The following is a 21,994-nucleotide window of genomic DNA, read 5'->3' as shown; positions in this document are numbered from 1 at the left end:
AAATAAAACCATGCCTTCATGGTTAATATTTGACAAAGGAGGCAAGAGCATTCAATGGAATAAAGTCTCTTCAATAAATGGTATTGGGAACATTGGTTGATTCTTTTGTGTGCCCTGACTGGAGATTAAACCCACAACACCTTGGTGTATTGGGACAACATCTTAATCATTTGAGTGACGCAGCCAGGGCTCCATTTTCTTTTATATTTAGGTTTTTGAGACATGGAAGATAATTCCGATGTCTAAACACTAGAACAACCTAAATCATGTTAAAGTTGTAATGATTAACATCTAAAGGAAACTCTAAATGAATATTTGAATGAAAAAATATTATTATTTAGCTTCCAGAGTACAGAAACATCTCAGAAAAACCGTGACTCCCGATGTATATTTGAGGTAATATTTGTATAATTAGTAACTCTCACAGCAATGGGAAATACTTGTTTTTTTTTAATATGTTGTACATTAACTTTCTGAGTCAAGAATTCCTCATTATTGTAAAATAATTTCAGTTCAGTGCTCTAACAGTTAATGCAAATAGATGTAAACTCCATTCCTAAATAAACTTTTAAAAGGTTGAACACTTATGTTATTAACACAAATGTCAACAAAAACAGTCCAACAGTTGCAGAAGCACAGTAACAAAAATTATAAATATAGCTGTCTCATGAGAGTAAACCATAGTATCATCAGTCTTAAAAAGCCTAAGGTCACTGTTTTTATTTTTTGCACTTTCTGACTCTTCTCTATAGTGGCAACTTGTGATCATTTACCCTTATTTAATATCCCTATGAACACATTTGCTGGTACTGGATACTATACTCAAATACATAATCATTATCATCATATGATTAATTAGATTATTAGTAGGGGAACCTCATCAAAGATTTAAAGGCTATTAATGGTTTTATGCAACTTAAAAATCTAATTTTGGAAGAAACTGGCTAATGACTTTTTCCTTCTATTGGTAAACAACCACCATCCACCAGTGTTACTATGAATATATAAATATTGTGTGCAACATGCTTATATTTTATTTAAGAGCCAGAGTACTGTACAACATGTGTAAAACATCATCAAATATTGTGATGATGCCATTGTGCATGACATTTAAAAAATACTGGCTGGTCAGAGTACATTTTTCTGGACTGAATTTTAAATTTTCTAGAGGCTAACATGATCACAAATTCATTATCTTGACATGTGTGTCGCAATCTTCTTTCATACAGTTCACTGGCCTTTCTTGCTGCCTTTTCCTAGACGACCCTGCAAAAAAAAAAAAAATGACTTAAGTAGTCATAGCAAAGAGTGAGAAGCAGATTCATAGATATGACAAGGACTTTAAATTTTTTCTCTTTTCTGTGTATAGTTATTAATTATAAGAGTAATAAAAGTGAAGTATGGACTGAGAAGGTCTCAAATTTTAAAAACCACAAAACTGATGGATTTTATTTGAAAAAAATGTCTAAAAGGGAAAATAACACTCTTGTTAAGTTTCTTTCCCTGCCTGTCTCAATCTATTTTGCTTTAGTTTCACACTTATATCAGGAAAACAAAATTTCTAAAATTCTCCTCTTGCAAATCCAATTAAGATTTTTTGGTAGAGAAAAAATAAAGGAAAGCAGAAATCCAGATGGGCTGGCCTTTGTTTATTGTTGTTCTTCAGATATTTGACAATAGAACTACCTTCTCAAATAATACTCTTTACTGATCATGTTAAGAGTTGACTATAATACATAATTTAAAACTGGACGAAAATCGGATAGAAATTAATCTTAAAAAATCATTTGCACTAACAAGGTACAAGTCTACATGCAGGAAAAAATGTCATAAAATAGAGTTGTAGTATTATTGCATATACATGGGAAGGTCATCAAGATCTTATTCAGGCTGAGCATTGATGCTTTCAGAACAACTTTAATAACATTAACTTTAAGCAACCAAATCAGAAAACAGGATTAGAGGGGGCATTTTAAATGACAGTGTATCACTGCATGTGTTTACATATCTCTTACCACTTTAGATAAAATTATAGCTTTAATGGAGCTGTTATTCTGGACAAGTCCCTTAAGTGAAGGGTGATTATCCAAAATGAAATAAAAAATTTGGCAGGTGCTTAAGCGTTTGTGCTGCTAATAACCCTTAGTTCTGTTTTTTCTTCTCTAGAAGAGAGCCAGGGCAAACAAGGAAAAGCAAAAACTACATTTTCTGAAGGGACTGTTTCCTAATATTTCAAATAGGGGACCAGATGGGGAAACCCAAAGGGGTTGAAAAGCTACAAATTGGGATTTGTTTCAGTAAAGAAACCAGCTTTCCCCTCTACCACCTTTGTTTCCTTAATGTTTTACAGTTCTGTATTTTATGATAACTTTATTTAAAGTAAATCAACTATGTAAAATTGAGAAAGCTAAGTTTCTCAAAGAACTCAGGATTATTCGATTGTTAAGGTTAGTTTGACAAAAGAAGTAAGATTCATACAGGACAATGTGATACAGCTTTTCACCATAGATGGTCTACAGCAATCTTTTGATTCTCCATTTGGATTCCGAAGGTGGATATCAAAGTGTAAGAGTCACTTTAAGACAATGGTTCTCAGTTAATGACACCTGGATCTCAGAATTTTACACATGTTCTCATAATGGACAACGTTGTGGATAGGATAGCAGGTGAATGGGAAAAAATGTGTCCAATCAAGAAATAATTACTAGCATTTTATAGCTATATAAAGCTTTTCTTGTTTAAAAATATTTTTTCCAAAGCATATTTTTAAGATTTTATTTATTTATTTTTAGAGAGAGGAAAAGGGAGGGAGGAAGAGAGGGAGACAAACACCAATGTGTGGTTGCCTCTTACATGCCCCTCACTGGGGACCTGGCCTGCAACCCAGGCATGTGCCCTGATTGGGAAGTGAACCAGAGACCCTTTGGTTTGCAGGCCAGCACTCAATCCACTGAGCCACACCAGCCAGGGCTTGTTTAAAAATATTTAAACTGTTTTTTTTTGTAGAGGATCTGGTGTAATGCTCACAAAGTATTATAATACTGATTTAAGTAATGAAGCAGCCAAGGAAAACAGATGTCAAATGATTTTACCTGAGGTTTATAGAAATGGTAAACTATGGCACTGAGAGTTTTTTTCCTTCAGTTATTTATTACAAGGATTGGTTTCATAGTGATGAGAGGGCACACACACCAAACAGGGTAGTAAGGTGCCTAAGGGATTAATAGCAGAAAACCACCGCCACCCTTCAGGCTGGGATGAGGGAGGAGACAGTGTTATGGATCCCAGGAGTGAGGGCCACCAGGTGGAAGCTGACCAGTGGGAACTGCAACCGTGGAAAGAGATAGAGCCCAGAAAAATACATCTATCTCCCTGAGATATGGAGCAGAGGAGCAATGGGAAGAGGATGAATCCCAGAATATAGTCCAATGACCGGCACAGGCCAAAGACCACAGCGGTTAATGATGGAGGTTCTGGAGAAATACTTCCTAACTTTGAATGCTATCACTTTTTAGTTCAATAACTTTGGGTACATTATATAACATCTCTGGTTCTCATTTTCCTCATCTACAAAACAGGATATTAAAATACCTTAATTTAGAGGGCTGTGATGGAGAGTAAACAGGGTAACCTACATGAAGTGAAGTGCTTAGTCCAGACCACACCCTTACTAAATGTTATCCATTAAATATTTCAAAAAACCTGATACAAGCAGAAATTAGGTCCAGGCCTAAAGGCACTGGTGAACGAGACCCAATTTTTGGCATGGCACTTGGGGTATCTGGGATGGGGTCATTTTTCAAAGAAATGGGTATGACAGAGTACCTACTTTCTGGGGAAGGAATTACTCATTAAAGTTCTTTAACATTTTTTTTATCAAGAATGCATAAGCTCCAAGCTGAGGCCTTTTGAGGGGGAAAGAAAATGGGCTGAGGAAATCTCACTATCACATATATTCTTCAGGGATTAAGAGAATCATTAACTGTTCCAACAATGGGAACATTCAAGCAATAGCCACTAGCCATAAGAAAATGAGGGAATATTCCTGCTTCTCTTAAACATTTTTGACACTCTGGGAAAGTCCACTGGTGCTGGTCCTCACCCTTGTTGATGTGAGGTCATTCTGACCTCACAAGAGGGAGGACAAAAAGTTCTATTTCTAGGCAAGAGGCTTCTGAAGTGAAGAGGCTTCTGAAGTGTTCCTTCACATTCTTTTTCTTTCTTAAAAACATTTTAATTGTTATTTTTAGAGAGCGGGGGAAAGGAGGAAGAAAGAGGGAAACATTGATTGGCTGTGCAGTCTGGCACTCAACCCACTGAGCCACACCAGCCAGGGCTGTTCTTTTGCTTTCCATGGTGGATCTTGAAGGATGCCACAGTGAAGTTGGCAACATCAGGACCACTGTTTTAGAGATGGGGAGAAGGTAGTGGTATTGCTGATATTGTAACTGCCCCCTACAGACAATGTGAACTGAGATCTTAGTGTTCTGGGCTTAAAACAATGGGTATCTACCCTGCTCTGCATTGTCCTATTGTCAAAGTACGTTAGTTAAATCAAACATGCAACTGAACTTGGAATACTAGATTACACATATGCTTCAGAATGCCCTTGACTGGCTCTAGATGAAGGCCAAGTGGCTGGTTGAGAATATCATTCTCTCAGCAAAACTTCTACAGAGGGATTAATACTGATGATGATTATAATTACGTTAATAGCTATCTTGAGTATTTACTTAGCACAATGCTAAGCGGGCACCCTTCACATTCTATTTAATAGTCCCAACCACCCAGTGATCCAGGTGCTATTATTGTTCTGATTTTACAAATGGAGAATAATAAGTCCCAGAGGGGTTACATTAACGTGCTTCAGATCACAAAGCTAGTAGTTACTTCAGGTCTGCCTGACTCAAAGGCCTATGGGTATAGTGTCCCCTTGTCTTACGCCAGGCACAGTGCTAGACCTTGGAGATATAATGACAATTACAATGCAAGGAAATGAGTCTTGGAACAATGAGTGTACTGAAGTTAACTGTAGAACTGTAATTGCTAAAAAGCCTTGATTGAAAGACACAAGGCTGCCAAATTCTAAGGATCAGCCCAACCTGAAAGAAAAAGAGCACAGACCCTCCATCTTGGGAGGAGGTAGGATGGCCAGGGCTGCCAGTGGAATGGTCACTCCCTTGAATTCTCCCCACATATGGTCAAAGTCTGGCTGGGAAATCAATTCAGGTTAGGGGCTGGAAGACCAAGAGGAAAGGAAAAAACAAACCCAACATGAATAAATGTTGGGAACTTACACTGCTAGACTGGAGGGGAAGAGAAAGAAATATCTATGGCCCCAACTTTATGACTTTAACAACAAAAAGATTTTTTTCATTTCTCTTTCAAATCAATTGCAGGTAAATCAAAGCCAATAGGCTTTGTCCTAAAATGCTTAAAAGAGCAGGACAGAAGGAGCAGTGTGATGAGGGACTTCACTGTTGGTCTTTCTTTGGTATGGATATGATAAATATTCCAAAGAGCAAAACAAAATTTTCTAGAACCAATGTGTTTTTTGATGCTGCCGTTTTTGTGGCTCAATTCTTTTGATTAAAGCTTCACCAAAAACTAGGATGTTTTAAGTTAGTATGTCAGTTATTCTCTATGTTACGATTATCTTGTATTTCCATGTAATGTCCTAATCTTTACCCTCTAAATTCTGTCTTCCTTAATCACTTAACAAAGCCAGGATTAAGTATAACCTCTTGATTTGGGAAGAGCAAATAACCCAAATAGCTGATTTAAGTAATTACAATTTCAAAAAATTTAGGCCCATAACATAGATGTCACCCACCTGAAGTTCTGAGTGTTCTTTTAGGAGTCGGTCGTATTCTTTTGAAAGATTCTCTGATTGTATCTTCATTGTTACCAGGTCATTTTGTGCCCTAGAAAGGGCTAGAAAACATTGAATAAAATTAAAACAATTTTATTTTGAAATAATTTCAAATTTACGGAAACTTTGCAAGACAAATAAAGGAATCCTTCGTGACCTTTGCACAAATTCACCAACTGTTAATGATACAGCATATTTGTTATTGTATTCTCTCCAAACACACAAAACTGTTTTCTTGCACCATCTGAGAATAAATTACAGACATCATGACCCTTTACTTCTTAATACTTCACTAGTGTATTTCCTAAGAACAAAGGTATTCTCTAACAATAGCCATAGTATAGTTACAAAATTTAACATTAATACTTTTTCTAGTTTCCCATCCATATTCCAATCTTGGCAATTGTCTCAATTATGTTCTTTTTATTACTTTTTTTCACTTTTTGTCCAAGATTCAGTCCTATATCAGAGATTTGCAGTAAGTTGTCACATCTCTAGTTTAAGCTGGAATAGTTTTTCAGTCTTGCCCTGCTCTCCTTGCCCCCATCTTTTGAGACACTGAAATTTTTAAAAATATAAGATGTTTTAAAAATAACAGAATGTTTTTCATTTTGTTTTGTCTGATGTTTCCTCATGACTAGATTCAGTGTATGCATCCATTTACATACAAATATGAAATAAGTTGTGTTGAATATCTTTCAAAATCATTGAAAAGAGGCCCATATGCCTCTCACTGGTTTTCCCATTTCATAGTTACTTTCTGGTAATTAAGAAGCAGTATGTGGGAAGACAATTAAGGCCATGTAAACATCCTGTTCCTTGATAAACTTCCCCTTACATTTAGCATCCACCGATAACTCCTGCCTAAACCAATCTTTACTATGATGGTTGTGAAATAGTGATTTTCCAGCTTTACCAACCCATCCACACTTATCAGTCAGCATTCTAGTATAAAGAAGAGCCTTTCTGCCCTGACCAGGTAGCTCAGTTTGGTGGAGCATCGCCCTACTGCGCCAGGGTTGCTGGTGATCTCTGGTCGGGGTGCACACAAGGATCAACCAATGAATGTATAAGTACGTGGAACAAGATTAAGTTTCTCTCTCTCCTTTCCTCCCTTAGTCCCTCTCTAAAATTAATAAATACAAATTAAAAAAAGAAGAAGAGCCTTCCTTTCTTACCCATCTATCCCTCCAGCTGTCTGTCCATTCATCTATCCATCCGTTGATCCATCCATCAGGATGAACTTGGAGGTGCCTATTTTTTCAGTGATTTGTAATTCATTACTATACTCAATTTCCCCCAAATTTGGCCAGTGGAACCCCCTTTAGGTGGGCTCTGACATCCTTTGATCTAATGTTCCCACCATTTTTCTGAGTACTTTACTTCAGGCACAAGATATTCCAGGCTCATCCTAACTCTTCCCTGCCTCAGCCTCCACTTGGGCAGGCATTATAAAACAGAATTTATCAGAAGGGTCCGCTTTTGAAAAAAAACGAGGGAAGAAAAATTATTTAATCACTCTTACTAAGGGTTGTGTGCATATTCCCTTGAGAACAAAGAAAATCACTTTTTATAGAAAGCTGAAAAACATGAAGGTATATAAGTGGCACTTAAAGATATTACCTCAAGATGATGCACAAAAAAACGGCTTTATACTAGCCTTTGTTCACCATGAAGCTCCAGTCTAAGTCAGCAGATTAGAAAGAAGTTTTAAAAAATATACAAGAGAGGCTAGGTCAAAAGTAGGTTTACAGTTGTTTACATGGAACACTATACCATAATTAATAAACAATAATACAAGAATAAACTCTGTGTTTCATGTACTCACAACTGTAAATCTACTTTTGCCCCGCCATGCCCCATATATATGTGCTAAACATTTAAGTCAACATGCTATGGAGAAGCTAATGATCAAATGTGTAGAAGGGAAGAGAGTATAAAATGGATTGAAGAAATTCTGGGAATCTGGAACTAGCTATACATAAAATTCTGCGCATGTAGCCTTTAGAAGTTCTGCATTTGTAAACCTTTTAGGGTAAAAGTTGTAGGAAAGAAAGTGGAATTTATAAATTTAAAAGGCACTTTTTGCACAATAAATGAAATTATAGGTTCCATTTATAAACAATCTGGTTGCTTTATCTCTTGAGAAGCCATTACATGGACATTTTAAAATATACATATATTCACTATTAACTAAAGTGCCTTTTGTATCAGTTTCTAAACAATGTTGTCAAGTTGAACTTTCTGTACTGTCCTGCATCTACAATGTACAATAAATGTGCTGCATTTCTGTTGTCCAGCATAGTAGCCACTAGTTCCATGTGGCTACTGAGTACTTAAAATATGGCTGGTGCAACTGAAGAACTGAATTTTAAATTTTATTTACTTTTAATTAATTTAAATAGCACAGTTTATAATTTCTTCCACATTACTTCTATAGATCCATAAATCTAAATTAGGTATTAAGGTTTGAATTTTGTTATTTATTTATTTATTTATTTATTTATTTATTTATATCCTTACCCAGGGGCATTTTTCCATTGCATTTTAGAAAGAAAGAAAGAGAGAGAGAAACATTGATCAGTTGCCTCTTGTACCCACTCAAACTTGGGGCTGCACGCACCTAGACCAGGGATCACAGGTGCCCAGACTGGGGATTGCACAAACCCAGAACAGGACTGCACTTGCAACCCAGGCATGTGCCCTGACTGCAAGTGAACCCTCAACCTTTTGGTTATGGGAGGATGCTCCAACCAACTGAGCTACACCAGCCAGGGTTACTTAAAAGTTGAATATGACAAACTGAATGTGTCATTTGGTAAAAGTATGGGTTAGGTATGGAAGAGAGATTTATGGTAGTTGTTAGATTTCACTGGAACCAGAGTTACATCATAAAGACTTATATACTTGCTTTCAATTTGGGTTCTCAAGGGCATTTCCTAGAGGGCACTTGAAAATATGAAACTAAAAATGTTTAAGAGCCTAGATTTCCAATATATAAAAAGCAAAGAAGATGATTTTACAACCTAATAATGTCTGACTAGCCAATAATGGTGGCTTGAAAAATATTGGCCAGGAGCTTATTAATGAACAGAGGTTGGTCTTAATGTTAAAAATGATTTATACTGTATGGGCAGGTGTGACTCGGTTGGAGAACTGTCCTGTGCACCAAAAGGTCATGGGTTCCATTCCTGGTCAGGGAACATACCCAGGTTGTGGGTTTGGTCCCCCGTCAGGGCACATACAGGAGGCAACCAATTGATGTTTCCCTCTCACATTGATGTTTCTCTCCCTGCTTTCCTCTCTGTCTAAAACCAATAAATGTATCTTCAGGTGAGGATTAAAAAATATAATAAAAATGATTTATACTTAAATTTCTGACATGAATAAATTACTTAGGAAATTTCATAAACCTTAGATATCAACTTTCATTAAAAGATATCATTTTCTCATGGATTGTTAGTAGAGAGAATGAGTCAGGTGTCTTATGAATTTGTAAAAGAAGAAACAGTTTTAATCATCAGTGGGTGTTGTATTTTGTCAAATGCTTTTCCTGCATCTATTGATATGATTGTATGTATTATTATCCTTCATTTTGTTAATTTGATGTGTCACATTGATCAATTTGCATATTTTGAACTCTCCTTGTGCCCCCAGAATGAACCCACTTGATGACAATGTATTATCACTTTAATGTATTGTTGTATTCAATTTGCTAGCATCTATTTATGACTAAAACACTCAATAAAATAGCTATAGAAACAAAGTACCTAAATATAAAAAAGGTCATATGTGACAAACCCTCAGCTAACATCATACTCAATGGTGAAAAACTGAAAGCTTTTCCTGTAAGATCAGGAACAAGACAAGGATGCCCACTCTCTCCACTTTTGCCCAACACAGCACTGTTAAGTCCTGCCCAGAGCAATCAGTCAAGAGAAAGAAAGAAAAGGCATGAAGAAGTAAACTTGTCACTTTTTGCAGACAACATGATTCTTTCTTCATATCTTTCTTTATATCTTAAAGACTCCACCAAAAACCTATTAGAAACAATAAACAAATACAATAAAGTTGCAGGATACAAAAATCAATGTACAAAAATCCACTGCATTCTTATATGCTAACAAATTTCAGAAAAAGAAATTTAAAAAAATTCCTTTTGAAAAAGAATAAAATACCTGGGAATAAACTTAACAAAGGTTGTGAAGAACCTATACATTGAAAACTGTAAGACATCATTAAAAGAGATGAAAGAAGACACAGAGAAATGGAAAGATATTCCATGTTCATGGACTGGAAGTATCAACAAAGTTAAAATGGCCATATTACACAAAACAATATACAGATGTAATGCAATCCCCATCAAATCCCAATGGCATTTTTTAAAGAAATAGAACAAAATACCATCAGATTTGTATGGAACCACAAAAGATTCCCAAATAGCCAGCACAACACTGAGAAAAAAGAATGAATGTGGAGGCATCATAGTCCCTGACTTCAAGTTATACTACAAAGCAACCATAATCAAAACAACATGGTATTGGCAGAAAAACTGTCAATTCTTGTTCATTGACACATAAATCAATGAATCAGAATTGAGAACCAAGAAATAAACCCATGTGCATGTACATGGGCAAAAGATTTTGACAAAGGAGCCAAAAACATACAATATAGAAAGTCTCTTCAATAAATGGTACTAGGAAAATTGAAAAGCCACATGCAAAAGAATGAAACTAGACTGCTCTTTGTCACCATATACAAAAATTAACTCAAAATAGATCAAAGACCTAAATATAAGACCTGAAACAATTAATTACATAGAAGAAAATAATACGTATTCAACTTTTGGACTTTGGTCTTAAAGAGGACTTTATGAAGTTGACCTACAAGGCAAGGGAAGTAAAAGCAAAAATAAATGAGTGGGTCTACATTAAACTATTCTGCACAGAAAGAGAAACTGACAACAAAACAAAAAGGCAACCAACTGAATGGGAAAAGATATTTGCAAACACCTCCAACAAAGGGTTAATATCCAAAATATATAAATAACTCATACAACTCAACAACTACAAAACAAACAATCCAATTAAAAAATGGGCAGAGGACCTGAACTGACATTTCTCCCAAGAAGACATTCAAATAGCCAACAGATATATGAAAAGATGCTCAATTTAACTAGCTATTAGGGAAATGCAAATCAAAACTACAATGAGGTATCACCTCATACTTACTAGAATGGCTATTATTAACAAGGTGAGTAATAAATGTTGGAGAGGTTGTGGAGAAAAAGGAACCCTCATTCACTGCTGGTGGGAATGTAAACTGGTACAGACATGATAGAAAATAGTATGGAGGTTCCTAAAAAAAAAAATAAAGCTACCATTTAACCCAGTAATCCCTTTTCTGGTTATCTACCCCCAAACCCAAAAACTTTCATTAGCAAAGCTATGTCTCCCCATGTTCACTGCAGCATTACTCATGGTTGCCAAGACATGGAGATGATGGAAGTGTTCTTTGATGGACACCTATCTACAATGGAATGCTACTCAGCCATAAGAAAAGATAAAATACTGCCATTTGCAATAACATGGATAGAACTTGAGAATATCTTGTTAAGTCAGACAGAAAAAGTGAAGAGCCATATGATTTCACTTATATGTGGGATATAAAACTGAAAGCAATAAATGAGCAAACAAGACAAAAATTCATAGACACAGACAACAGTACTGTGGTTACCAAAGGGAAAGGGGGTGGGTAATAATAAAGGGTAAAGGAAGTCAAATATATGGTGACAAAAGGAGATTTATCATTGGGTGATAAACATAATGCAATGTACAGATGATGTACACTTGAAACCTATATAATTTTATTAACCAATTGTCACCCCAATAAATTTAATTTAAAAAAAGTTAGAGAACCACTTATACAGATTATTCAGAAGTTTCTTCTTATTGCTTCTGGTATGAAGCTATAAAGAAACAACTATAGGCTAATTCTGTTTTCCTGGCACTATTAAGCCAAGGTATAAACTGTGTTTCTTGTTTTGTTTTGTGTTTTAGCGGATATTAATAAATTTGATGACTGAATTACTATCTGACTGAATATACTCCTGTAAGTGCAGGCTGTTATTGTCCAGGAGTGTTTTGGATTGTTTTCCAGTCCTACTGTTTGTTTTATAAAAATTATAATATTCTGTTTTGTATGCCTTCTACCTCCATCTGGAACTCTGTGACTAAGGGATTACATAAACTTGTTATCTAACATTGGGAAATGCTTGTTTTATTTTGAACCATATTATTTTGGAAATAGCATGTATAGGGAAGATATTATTAGACAAAGAGACTTGAGGTGATACATCTAACTCACTTTGTTTTCTCATGAGCAAATATGAGTTGCTCTCACTAGACAGTGGGTTTATGGAAATGCTGAGATATTTCATGACAATTTTGGCCAGATTCAAATGGAAACTAGGTCATGTTTGAGGTACATGCATCAGAGAGTAACCCCAATTAATATTATAGTGACACACAGTAAGGCAAAATGTTTGTGTAAAATGACATGTAAGCAGGCCAAAAACACCTGTGGTTTTCAAAGTGCCAAACTTACATTATGGAGCTATTTGCACAGTGGAAGGAGCTGGTGAAACTAGTACACTGTGTAAATGTGCTGTGTCACTGTGATTTCTACCTGAGATAACAGACACTGCAAACTAAGTTTTGCCAGGAAATGAAAGTTTTGAAAGGCACTGGTGTGACAGCTAAAGATGGCTGTAGTACAAAGGCTGTTAAGGATTGCGCTGGAAGAAACATTTTTAATTTGACGAGTTTCCACACACCTAGTGTTGTTGGTTTTTTTTCTTCAGCTTATTTGCTTCTATTTTTGAGAACTTAAGAGTGTTATATACTAGAGTTGCTCAGTACTTAATCCTCACATGTACTATTCCTTTACCAGTGACTCATTACTGGACAGTTAGTCTACAGTAATGCTTCCAAGATACAAACTTCTGTTAAGTTTTAATTTTATTTTTATACATGCCTATATTATCAGGTATATATAGATGAGGTCTGATTCAGTCATCACTTCAGTCATCTTTTAACCTCACATCTATACTTCCTTTACATCTCAACAATCCACTTACTCCATGCCATCTCTGTCAGCACTGTCCTCATCTATAGTTTAGATTACTGAAATGGACTCCTTGCCTAGTTTCTTGGCTACTATAATTCATTGTCCACAGTATTGTCAAAGTAATTGCTCCTCTGCCTAAAAACGCTCCAAGTGTGCCCCCCAGAATGTTAACATAAACATGGCATGAGGCCCTTCATGACGGATCTTAGGCTTACTGCTGAACTCTCAGCACTACCTCCACTTTATTTTATGCTCCAGTCACATTGAGCTCCTTGTAGTACTTTGAAAGTGCCGTACTCCTTCATTTACATGCCCTTCATTTTGTAAAAACATCCTTGTCCATCTCCCTTAACCTCCCTGTCTTTCTTATTCTCCTCCATTTAGTCTGGCTAATTAAGATTCATCCTTCGAAATGTTAACAAATTGTCTTTGATCTCTGCTATTGGCTTCTACTTCATCTTGAGCTTACCTTCCCCCCACCCCTCACCTGAGGAAATGCTTATTGATTTTTTAGAGGAAGAGAAAGGGACAGGGAAGGGGGGAGGGAGAGAGCAGGAGAAGCGTGAGGGGAGGAGAAAGAGAGAGAGAGAGAGAGATAGAGAGAGATCAATATGAGAAACATCAATCAGTTGCCTCTCACGTGTGCCCTGACTGGGGATCAAACCCAAAACCTGGGCATGTGCCCTGACTGGAAATAGAACCCTCAGCCTTTTGGTGTATAGGACAAAGCTCCAACCAAGTTCTAACTAACTGAGCTACCCAGCCAGGAGAGCTTATGTTTATTTAACACTTATTATGCTGAAGTATAACTATGTCCCCACTAGACTATGGACTACTCAAGAAACAGAGCTGTGTCTTGTCTGTCTTGAGCACCCAGCACAATGCCCAGCACATGGAAGGTGCTTAAAATATGTTCCTTAAAGGAAGGAAAGAATGGATAAATGAAAAGTCTAAGCTTTAAGCATCTAAAAAATTCACTTGTGTAAAACCAGTTCATTTCCTAAAAATAAAAATAAAAACCAGGTAAACGATGAGGTGTCACTTTAGTTACATGATAAGAATTGTGGTTCCAATTAAAAAGTTATAACTTTAATTAAAAAGAACAAAATATTCAGGATAGCTGGGCGGTCACAAAACAAACAGAGCTTTCTTTAGATATTTTGATAAAAATATAAGCATATTATAAATATCTCATGCTAATTCAGAATTAAAAACAAGAAACCAAACAAACGGCATCACAGAACCCAGTTCAATTAAAATAGAAAACATAAAACACTCATTTGAGAAATGGGGCAGGATATATGAAAGAGAAGTCTACAGCATCTTGTAGTGTCTGTAATTAGGAAAGTACTGAAAAAATATTTTTTAAAAGTCCATAATAATGGGGATATGTCAAAGGGACACAGGATCCAACTGAAAGAGTCCCACTGGTCAAGGATGGAACAACTTGAGCAAAAAAAATACACACACACACACACACACACACACACACATATAAAATTATAACTCAAAGTAAAAAATGAATACCCTCCAAGTCCATACTGATATACATAAATGAATAAATAGGGGAGAAGAGACAAATCCATGAAGAGTACTTCTAAATACTTTCTGTAGGTACTCTATCTTCAGGAGGTGGAACAGAACTCCTTGTGTGGGCTGCAAATGGTGACCTCCTTCCAAGGGGGGAGGGGGTTAAGTAATGTTACACTAGAGAAACCTGAAAAACACTACCTCAGTCAGGTCAACATCAACAATAATAAATCATGTTGGTATGTGCTCCTGATGTTATGTGATGAAAATGGTACTTCACCTTCGTGCCTCTCCTCTCAAATCCATAGCCCAGTCTAACCAAGAAAAACATCAGATACATTCCAACAGAGAAACATTTTACAAAATATCTAACCAGGTCCTGGCTGGTGTGGCTCTGTGGGTTGGACATCCTCCCTCAAGCTGAAAGGTCACCGGTTCAATTCCTGGGTTGAGGGCCAGGCCCCCAATAGGGGCGTGAGAGAGGCAACTGACTGATGGTTCTCTCGCATATCTGTTTCTCTCTCTCTTTCTCCCTTCTTTTCCTTCCTTCAAAAAATAAATAAAATCTTAAAAAATAAAATATCAAAATACCTAACCAGTACTTCTCAAAATTGTCAAGGTCATCAAAAATAAGGAAAGTCTGAGAAATTATTATAGCCAAGGGGAGCCTAAGGAGACAAGAATACTAAATGTAATGTGGTATCCTGAATGAGGTCCTATAAGAGAAAAAAGGCATCAGGAAAAAACGTTGAAAATTTGAATAAACTATGAACTTTAGTAAATAGTTATATATATATATATATATATAACTATTAGTTATATATATATATATATATATATATCAGTTCATCAATTGTATAAATGTACCATATTAATGTAAGACATAAATAAAAAAAGTGACTGAGTGTGGGATATATGGGAATTTTCTGTACTATCTTATTTTTATGTACATCAAAATTGTCCTAACATAAAAAGCTTATTATAAAAAAGCAGAAGTCCTGAGTAAGAACCTATCAAATCTGACCCCCCAAATTCCTTTGCTTTAAATAAACAAAACCTTATTTAAAAATGTATCTTGTATAAAATCTTGATGTTTTAAAATGATTTATTATAGTATTATATTGTGTATTTTTTAAAAAAGTGGTAATACTAAAAAAAAAGAAGTAGGCAATGAGAAAGTGGATAAAGAAAAAGCAGATACTCTAATATAGAAGCATAGACTTAATAGATCTCAAGAATAGCAAAGACATTTAACCTTTATGTATACATCTTGTGTAAAAGGTTTAGTTACTTAAGAGGGTTGAGGGGCAATATGGTTATAAATATCTTAAAAATATTTAAAATTTGGGTTCATAAAAATTGTTTTTATGAAATCATACATTAGGGTCAGTAGTACAACAAATATGGAAGGGCTGTGAGAATTAAACTTCTTAACATTAATGACAAACCTTTGCTTTTCATTAAGAAAATGAGGAAGAAAATATTTCTCCTAGCCTCTAATTGCTGAGAGTCCATGAAATGAAAGAACACTTCCCAAAGACTCCTACCATTCATGAACATAAAATACGAAGTTGATACATAGATGAAACTGCTCTAAGACAAGGAAGTTATCTACTCATTGATTTGTTCAACAACTTACGGAATGCCTACGAGGCATCAGACATTTTTCTAAGTGCTGAGGATATAGTGAAAAGATAGCTAGGGTCTTTGCTCTTATAACACTCATTTTCTAGTGAGGGTGGAAGACATACTATAGAGTCTGACCAACCAAAAGTGAGTGCTAAGTGTCATACAGAAAGTTAAAATAAGATGATGGGAGACCAAATGACTGTGTAGCTACAATAGGTTGCATAGTCAGAAAAAGTTTCTCTAAAGAGGTGAAATTTAAGTTACATTAGTTCTCTCTGTTAAAGGGATCTCAAATAATGATGTCCCAGTAGCAATGAGCACACCTAGGGTCCTTATTTTATTTTCTAAATATCATTCTCCACTTAAAGGAACCATGACCGATTGGAGAAATGATGATTCAAAGGCTGGAGGAAGAAATGTACAAGATGACCTTGCACTATCTTGTTATACCAGAAAGTAAGTGCTTATAGAATGGAAGCATGACAAAATGATAATGGCAAAACAGTCCAGGTTGAAAAGGCCAAATCTGAGAAAACTAAATAATAAAATATAATGCTCATAATAGATTATAACCCACTGAATATATTAAACAAGCAAAAGAAAAAAAACTTGTGGGGAGGGGTGAAGAAAGCTCTTCCTCACAACAGAATGGCATCTAACAAATATAGAAGAAATAAGGAAATTAGAATATTATTATTTGAAAATTATAAAAAATAAGTGAAATAATATAAAGAGTCAGAGGAAAGGATAAAGCAAATGTAAGATGTTATCATTTGGGTAACTGATGAAGGATATAGGGGAATTTTTTTGTATTACTTTGTATTTTTCCTGTGAGTTTGAAATTATGTCTATATAAAAAGTAAAAAAAAAAGAATTTTTGTCAAATGTAGAGCAGAGAAATGGGTAACAGGAAGAATATGAGACAAAGGGAAGTTGTCATTTTCATTTTTGAACAGGAGATGGAGGATGTCTGTGGGATGATAGGAAGGGAGTAACCACGGAAACAAAGTCCTGAGGAGGTCAGTGGGGACCAGATGCACAACACTAGAAGAGAAGTGACACTTAATCCACTGTGACCCAAGGACAGGCAGAAAGTCTGAAGCCAGCTGGGAGAGGATGGTATTAAAGGTGATGAGCAAATGAAGATTTTGTGATTTATTCTTTGTGTCCATAGAAGCAGGATGGGTTTAGAATTTAGAAGTGAGCCAAGAAGACATAAAGTAGTTTTGGAAGGTGGAAAAGATTTTAGAGAAGTGCAATAGGACTGTCATGCAGTGTTGAAGCCCCATTTGAATTTAGTGACCATGTATTTAAAACAATGCTGAGATATTTGGGCACAGGTAACAAATAGAGGGATATTTGACTACTACCAGGGCTAGGTGCTTGAGAGAGGAGGGGAGTCAGGGAGGGAGGGAAAAGGGAGGCAGAGAAAGGAGTTAGGTAGTTTGCAAAAACACAATTATGATGAACCATGAAATCTAAACTGGGTAAGGAGGTAAGAGAGGGCACCAAGTTCAGTGTTTGGGGTGAGATTTATTAATGAATGAATGAATGAATGAATGAATAAATAAATAAATAAATAAATAAATCTGCTATCTGGAATAGCAGTTGTGTGCTGGTGACACAGAGCTGATTTTGTGACCCTTGCCTTCACAGCACTTAAAATCTAGGAAGATAAAAAGTGCATTATCAAGTAAGTAACTGTGCAGGAATATGGAGGCCCCAAGGAGGCCACTCAACCCAGCCTGAAGGGAGAGAGTATCAAGTAGGCTTCCTAGAGGTGGCAACACTGAAACTGTAGGATGATCCATGGTTGGTGTGGCTCAGTGGATTGAGTATCAGCCTGTGAACCAAAGGGCTGATGGTTCAATTCCCAGTGTAGGGCACAAGCATGGGTTGTGGGCCAGGTCTCCAGTAGGGGGTGCATGAGAGGCAAGCATGCATTGATGTTTTGCTCCCTCTCCTTCTCCTCCTTTCCTCTCTCTAAAAATAAATAAAATCTTAAAACAAAAAGGAAGAAACTGAAGGATGAGCATAAACCATAGAGAAGAGAGAAGAAAGGACATTATAGGCAGCCGGACCTGCATTACTGGGCAAAGGTAAAAAGTAATGAAACACCACTGTTAGAACTACAAACTACAATATTTAATAAAGTAGGAGTATGAAATTTAGATTGGACAAGGGTGGGGGACAAAACTACAGATGACACTGGGGATCAGGTCACAGAAGAACATGTGTGCCATTTTGATGAGCTGTAAAGGTGACAGAAACCAGTAGAGAATTTTAAATAGTGCAGAGGCATAGTCAGATATGTGGGGTTGAAAACCGCTGGTGGCAATGTGAAGAAGCCAAACTAATGTCAGAGAGACTAAGGTGGGACATGCATTAGGAGACTGCTTGCTTTGTGAGGGGAGAGGCAAAAAGTTTTGGAGTGGAATAAAACTGCACAAGTTGTGATAATATGGAGTAAACATTAATGAATAACATCAAAAATAGTCCTATTTTTCACATGCAAAGAACAAAGGGGAAATTATGTATTTATTTTTGTGCATGTGTCTCGATTTCTTTACCCCATCGGCAGGTATCGTAGTGCCTGCCCATACCTTCTAATGTACTGGGAACATGAATGAGATTCATGGGTAAATTGCTTTTGGGTTTAGAAAAGACATGGTCTTAAAGCATGTTGACACTTATAATGATTACTTGTACCCTGGGCCAGGGAACTGAAAGGTAGGCTATCCAATGAACAAAATCAGCCCCAATGTGTATGCTGTTGGCACAAGAAATATCAATAGATGCATAAAGACTTTCTTCATTAATCTCAGTTAGGTTGTTAAGTAATGTATTTAAGGAAACAATTTTGGTTCTGTACTTAAAGAGTAATTATAAATTATATTAATATGCTAGCTTTGCACTTAAAAATCAGGATGTATGTTTTAGGCAAAGCAATGTGTAAGTATAGACCCTAACAAACTGCTTTGAAGAGAGTATGCTCTATAAAGCACTTTCACGTCTAAACAAAAGCAAGTGGAACACAGAATTACCAACACATCATAACGTGAGAATTGAAGGAGTCAGTGTACATGAACTATAAACCAAGAACTAGTTTTAGTATACACAAGCATATATAATTTCTTAAATTATCTGCTCAATATTCGTTCAACAAGCACTTGGGTACACGGCAACTTTTTTACCATTAACAGCAAAAGCAAATCTTTTCAGTATCCTCATTTATCTGAAAAAGGCACTCTTCTTTATTTGAAGAGCCAAAGTAAGGCTTGGTAAACAATTTTTGTGAAGGGCCAGATAGTCAATATTTTCAGCTTTCTGTGTCATGTGGACTCTAGCTTTTCGACTCTGCACTCACAGGAAATATGTAAGCAAATGATTGTGGTTTTGTTCCAATCAAATTTAATTTGCAAACACAAGGCAGTAGGCCAGATTTGGCCCCTGGGTTAGACTTTGCTGACCCCTGTTCTAAAACAACACTTGTAGGTTTTATCGGTTTCTCCTGAGTTATAAATTTACTCAAAATAACTAAAAAATAAAGTTTCAGAACATGAGAAGAGGGTCCAAATTATAGTGGATGTTTTAAGAAATCCCCTTAAAAGTTTCCTATTTTAGCTTTATCCATTTTCCTTATAGAAAGAGCAAAGTCTATATAGATAGGGGATGTTGCAATAAGGTTTAGTTAAAGGAAAAAAAAGTTTTTTCCTCCTTGAATTTTCCAGGTCACTTTCCTAGCTGATTGCTTTCTGTCCATTTCAAAAATGATTGACTCAGGAACCAAGAGGAAACAATCTGAACAAGAAGATTGTAAGTTCAATTTTGGATAAGCTGATTCGAGCCTAGTTGGACTTTCACATGGAGGTGCCCCCATCAGGCAACTTCTAAAGCAAAAATGCATGCTTCAGCTTCTCAAGCAAAACTAATTCATCTCATTGGTGTTGATCACTTTTAAACACTAGCCAATTAAAATACCCTGGGCCCAACCAATATATTTCCAAGATACCTACAGAAAAGAACAGTGCTATTATTATACTTTGGCTTTCTAAATCAGTTACGGGTTTAATTAGCAAATGAACATACCAAACATCTAATAATGCACATTTTACCATCGATCAGGCTATAGAGGTATGTTTATCTTTTTCAATTTAGAAGGTTGTAAAAGATTTTACCTTATATTTGAAAACTTTTTATTATGATATACAAAAAGGCAAATGGGTTTGGAAAGTAAGATAGTGCCAGAAAAGTGATCCCTAAACTCAAAGGAAGTGTTTTAAATTAGTTTTGACAATTTTTTTTTAGGTTGACACTTAAAATTTAAATGAAAAAAACTTCTTGTTTCAATCATTCCCTATTTATCTTGTAAAGTTTTTGATATTATTAATAATAATAATAGCTAGCACTTTATTAAATTTCAACATAGACAGTGCATTGGACCATTAGTACACAGAAGAACTCTGTGAAGAACTGCAATGTAGACTAACTTCCCCAAAGGGAAAGTCAGTCTTAAACCAAATCTGAGTCACTTCAAATTTTGCATTTCCAAATGCTTGTTAGATGCTTTCACAGCATCTTTAAACAAATAAACTGTGCAAGAGAATTCTTAAATAGATTGAAACATTTCAGAGTTATTTTATTCTCTGTTCTCTAATTTAAATCTCTGTCCACAAATTATTTGAGTTTCTGGCTCTATATTTTTTCTTGCTAAAAATCTGCCGCTGCCTCTGTACTTAACTTTAGAATAAATTTTGAACTTTCAAGCATGGTACTCATGGGCCTCAAGATCTTGTCTCAACTTTCCCATTTTGCCCTGCCATAAACCATGGGTTTAGGCACCATGGGCTTTCATCCTTGGTCTGTGTGCATTCCTGAGGCTAGAGGAAGACTCTCCCATTAATCTTGTGAAATCCCACTCATCCCTGAGCCTCAGCTCAAATTATACCTCCCCCACAAATTTTTCTGTAACTCTGCCAGTAATAACAATCACTCTCTCCTCTGTGCTACCATAGCCTCTTGTATGTATTTATTTGTACCTTTATTTTGGCTTTTATCATCCCTTGACTTACATTTTTCTTGTCAGTGAGTCTGTCCATCTTTCTCACCAGACATCCTTGAAGACTGAGACAACAATGTATTCTTCTGATATCCCTCACAACATCTAGCACAATAGTTTTTACATGGCAGGTACAGTAAAATTTTACAAGAGGAATTGAGCAGAGAAACTCCATTTTGCTAAAATATTTGTAATATGCAACCTGCAAGAACCCACAGCCATCTGCAGAACCCCAAATCCCAGGAACCAATTCTATAAAAACTGCTGAGGAGTTCTTGGTTTGTAAAGGCTGTAGGACATTCTATAAAATATTGAATAAAAAGACCTGTTTTGGAACCAGGGTAGAGGGCAAAGGGGTAAATGTTTTCCGCAAAGGTCACTTTGTGTGCAGACATAATGAATGGAATATATGAAACACAAACCTTCAGAAGTGTTGACTAAATAAAGTTTACTTTTGACAGCAATGTCTTGCAAACATTTAAGAAGGTGAAACAAGGTAGGGAGGAAGGAAGTGAAGGAAAATACTGTTGAATTTCTTCTGGAGAAAAAATCAAGTTGTGGAAATCAGTGAAGGAGTCCAAAGAGAGAGAAGGGAGCATGCTGAGCAACACAGTATTTGCTTCCTAAGTTTGTTGCCTCTCATAGCCCAACTTCTTCCAACTCCTATTAACCACACATTTCTCATACACTCCATTCCTTCTTGTAATTTCAAAATATCTTTCAAAGGGTAGAATTTTAGTAGAATGCCCTGGCCAGGTAGCTCAGCTGGTTACAGC

At 36.0% G+C, this 21,994-nt stretch overlaps 1 protein-coding gene across 1 annotated transcript in view; it reads right to left on the bottom strand.

The window, feature by feature from the left end:
- Positions 1 to 314: 314 nt before the first annotated feature.
- Positions 315 to 21,994, bottom strand: part of LOC114508179 (B-cell receptor-associated protein 29) — a 48,690-nt gene continuing 27,010 nt past the window's right edge. Inside the window, exons 7-8 of the mRNA XM_028526188.2 lie at positions 5,834 to 5,934; positions 315 to 1,266 (exon numbers count right to left, since the gene is read on the bottom strand). Coding sequence (XP_028381989.1) covers positions 1,231 to 1,266; positions 5,834 to 5,934 — 137 coding nt within the window. The 3' untranslated portion in view covers positions 315 to 1,230. The remainder of the gene's footprint in view (positions 1,267 to 5,833; positions 5,935 to 21,994) is intronic.

Source organism: Phyllostomus discolor, chromosome 10 (genome assembly GCF_004126475.2).
Source record: "Phyllostomus discolor isolate MPI-MPIP mPhyDis1 chromosome 10, mPhyDis1.pri.v3, whole genome shotgun sequence".
In the NCBI taxonomy this organism is placed as follows: domain Eukaryota; kingdom Metazoa; phylum Chordata; class Mammalia; order Chiroptera; family Phyllostomidae; genus Phyllostomus; species Phyllostomus discolor.
The sequence above is the reverse complement of the archived record's forward strand: the minus strand, read 5'-3'. Positions and strand labels throughout refer to the sequence as shown.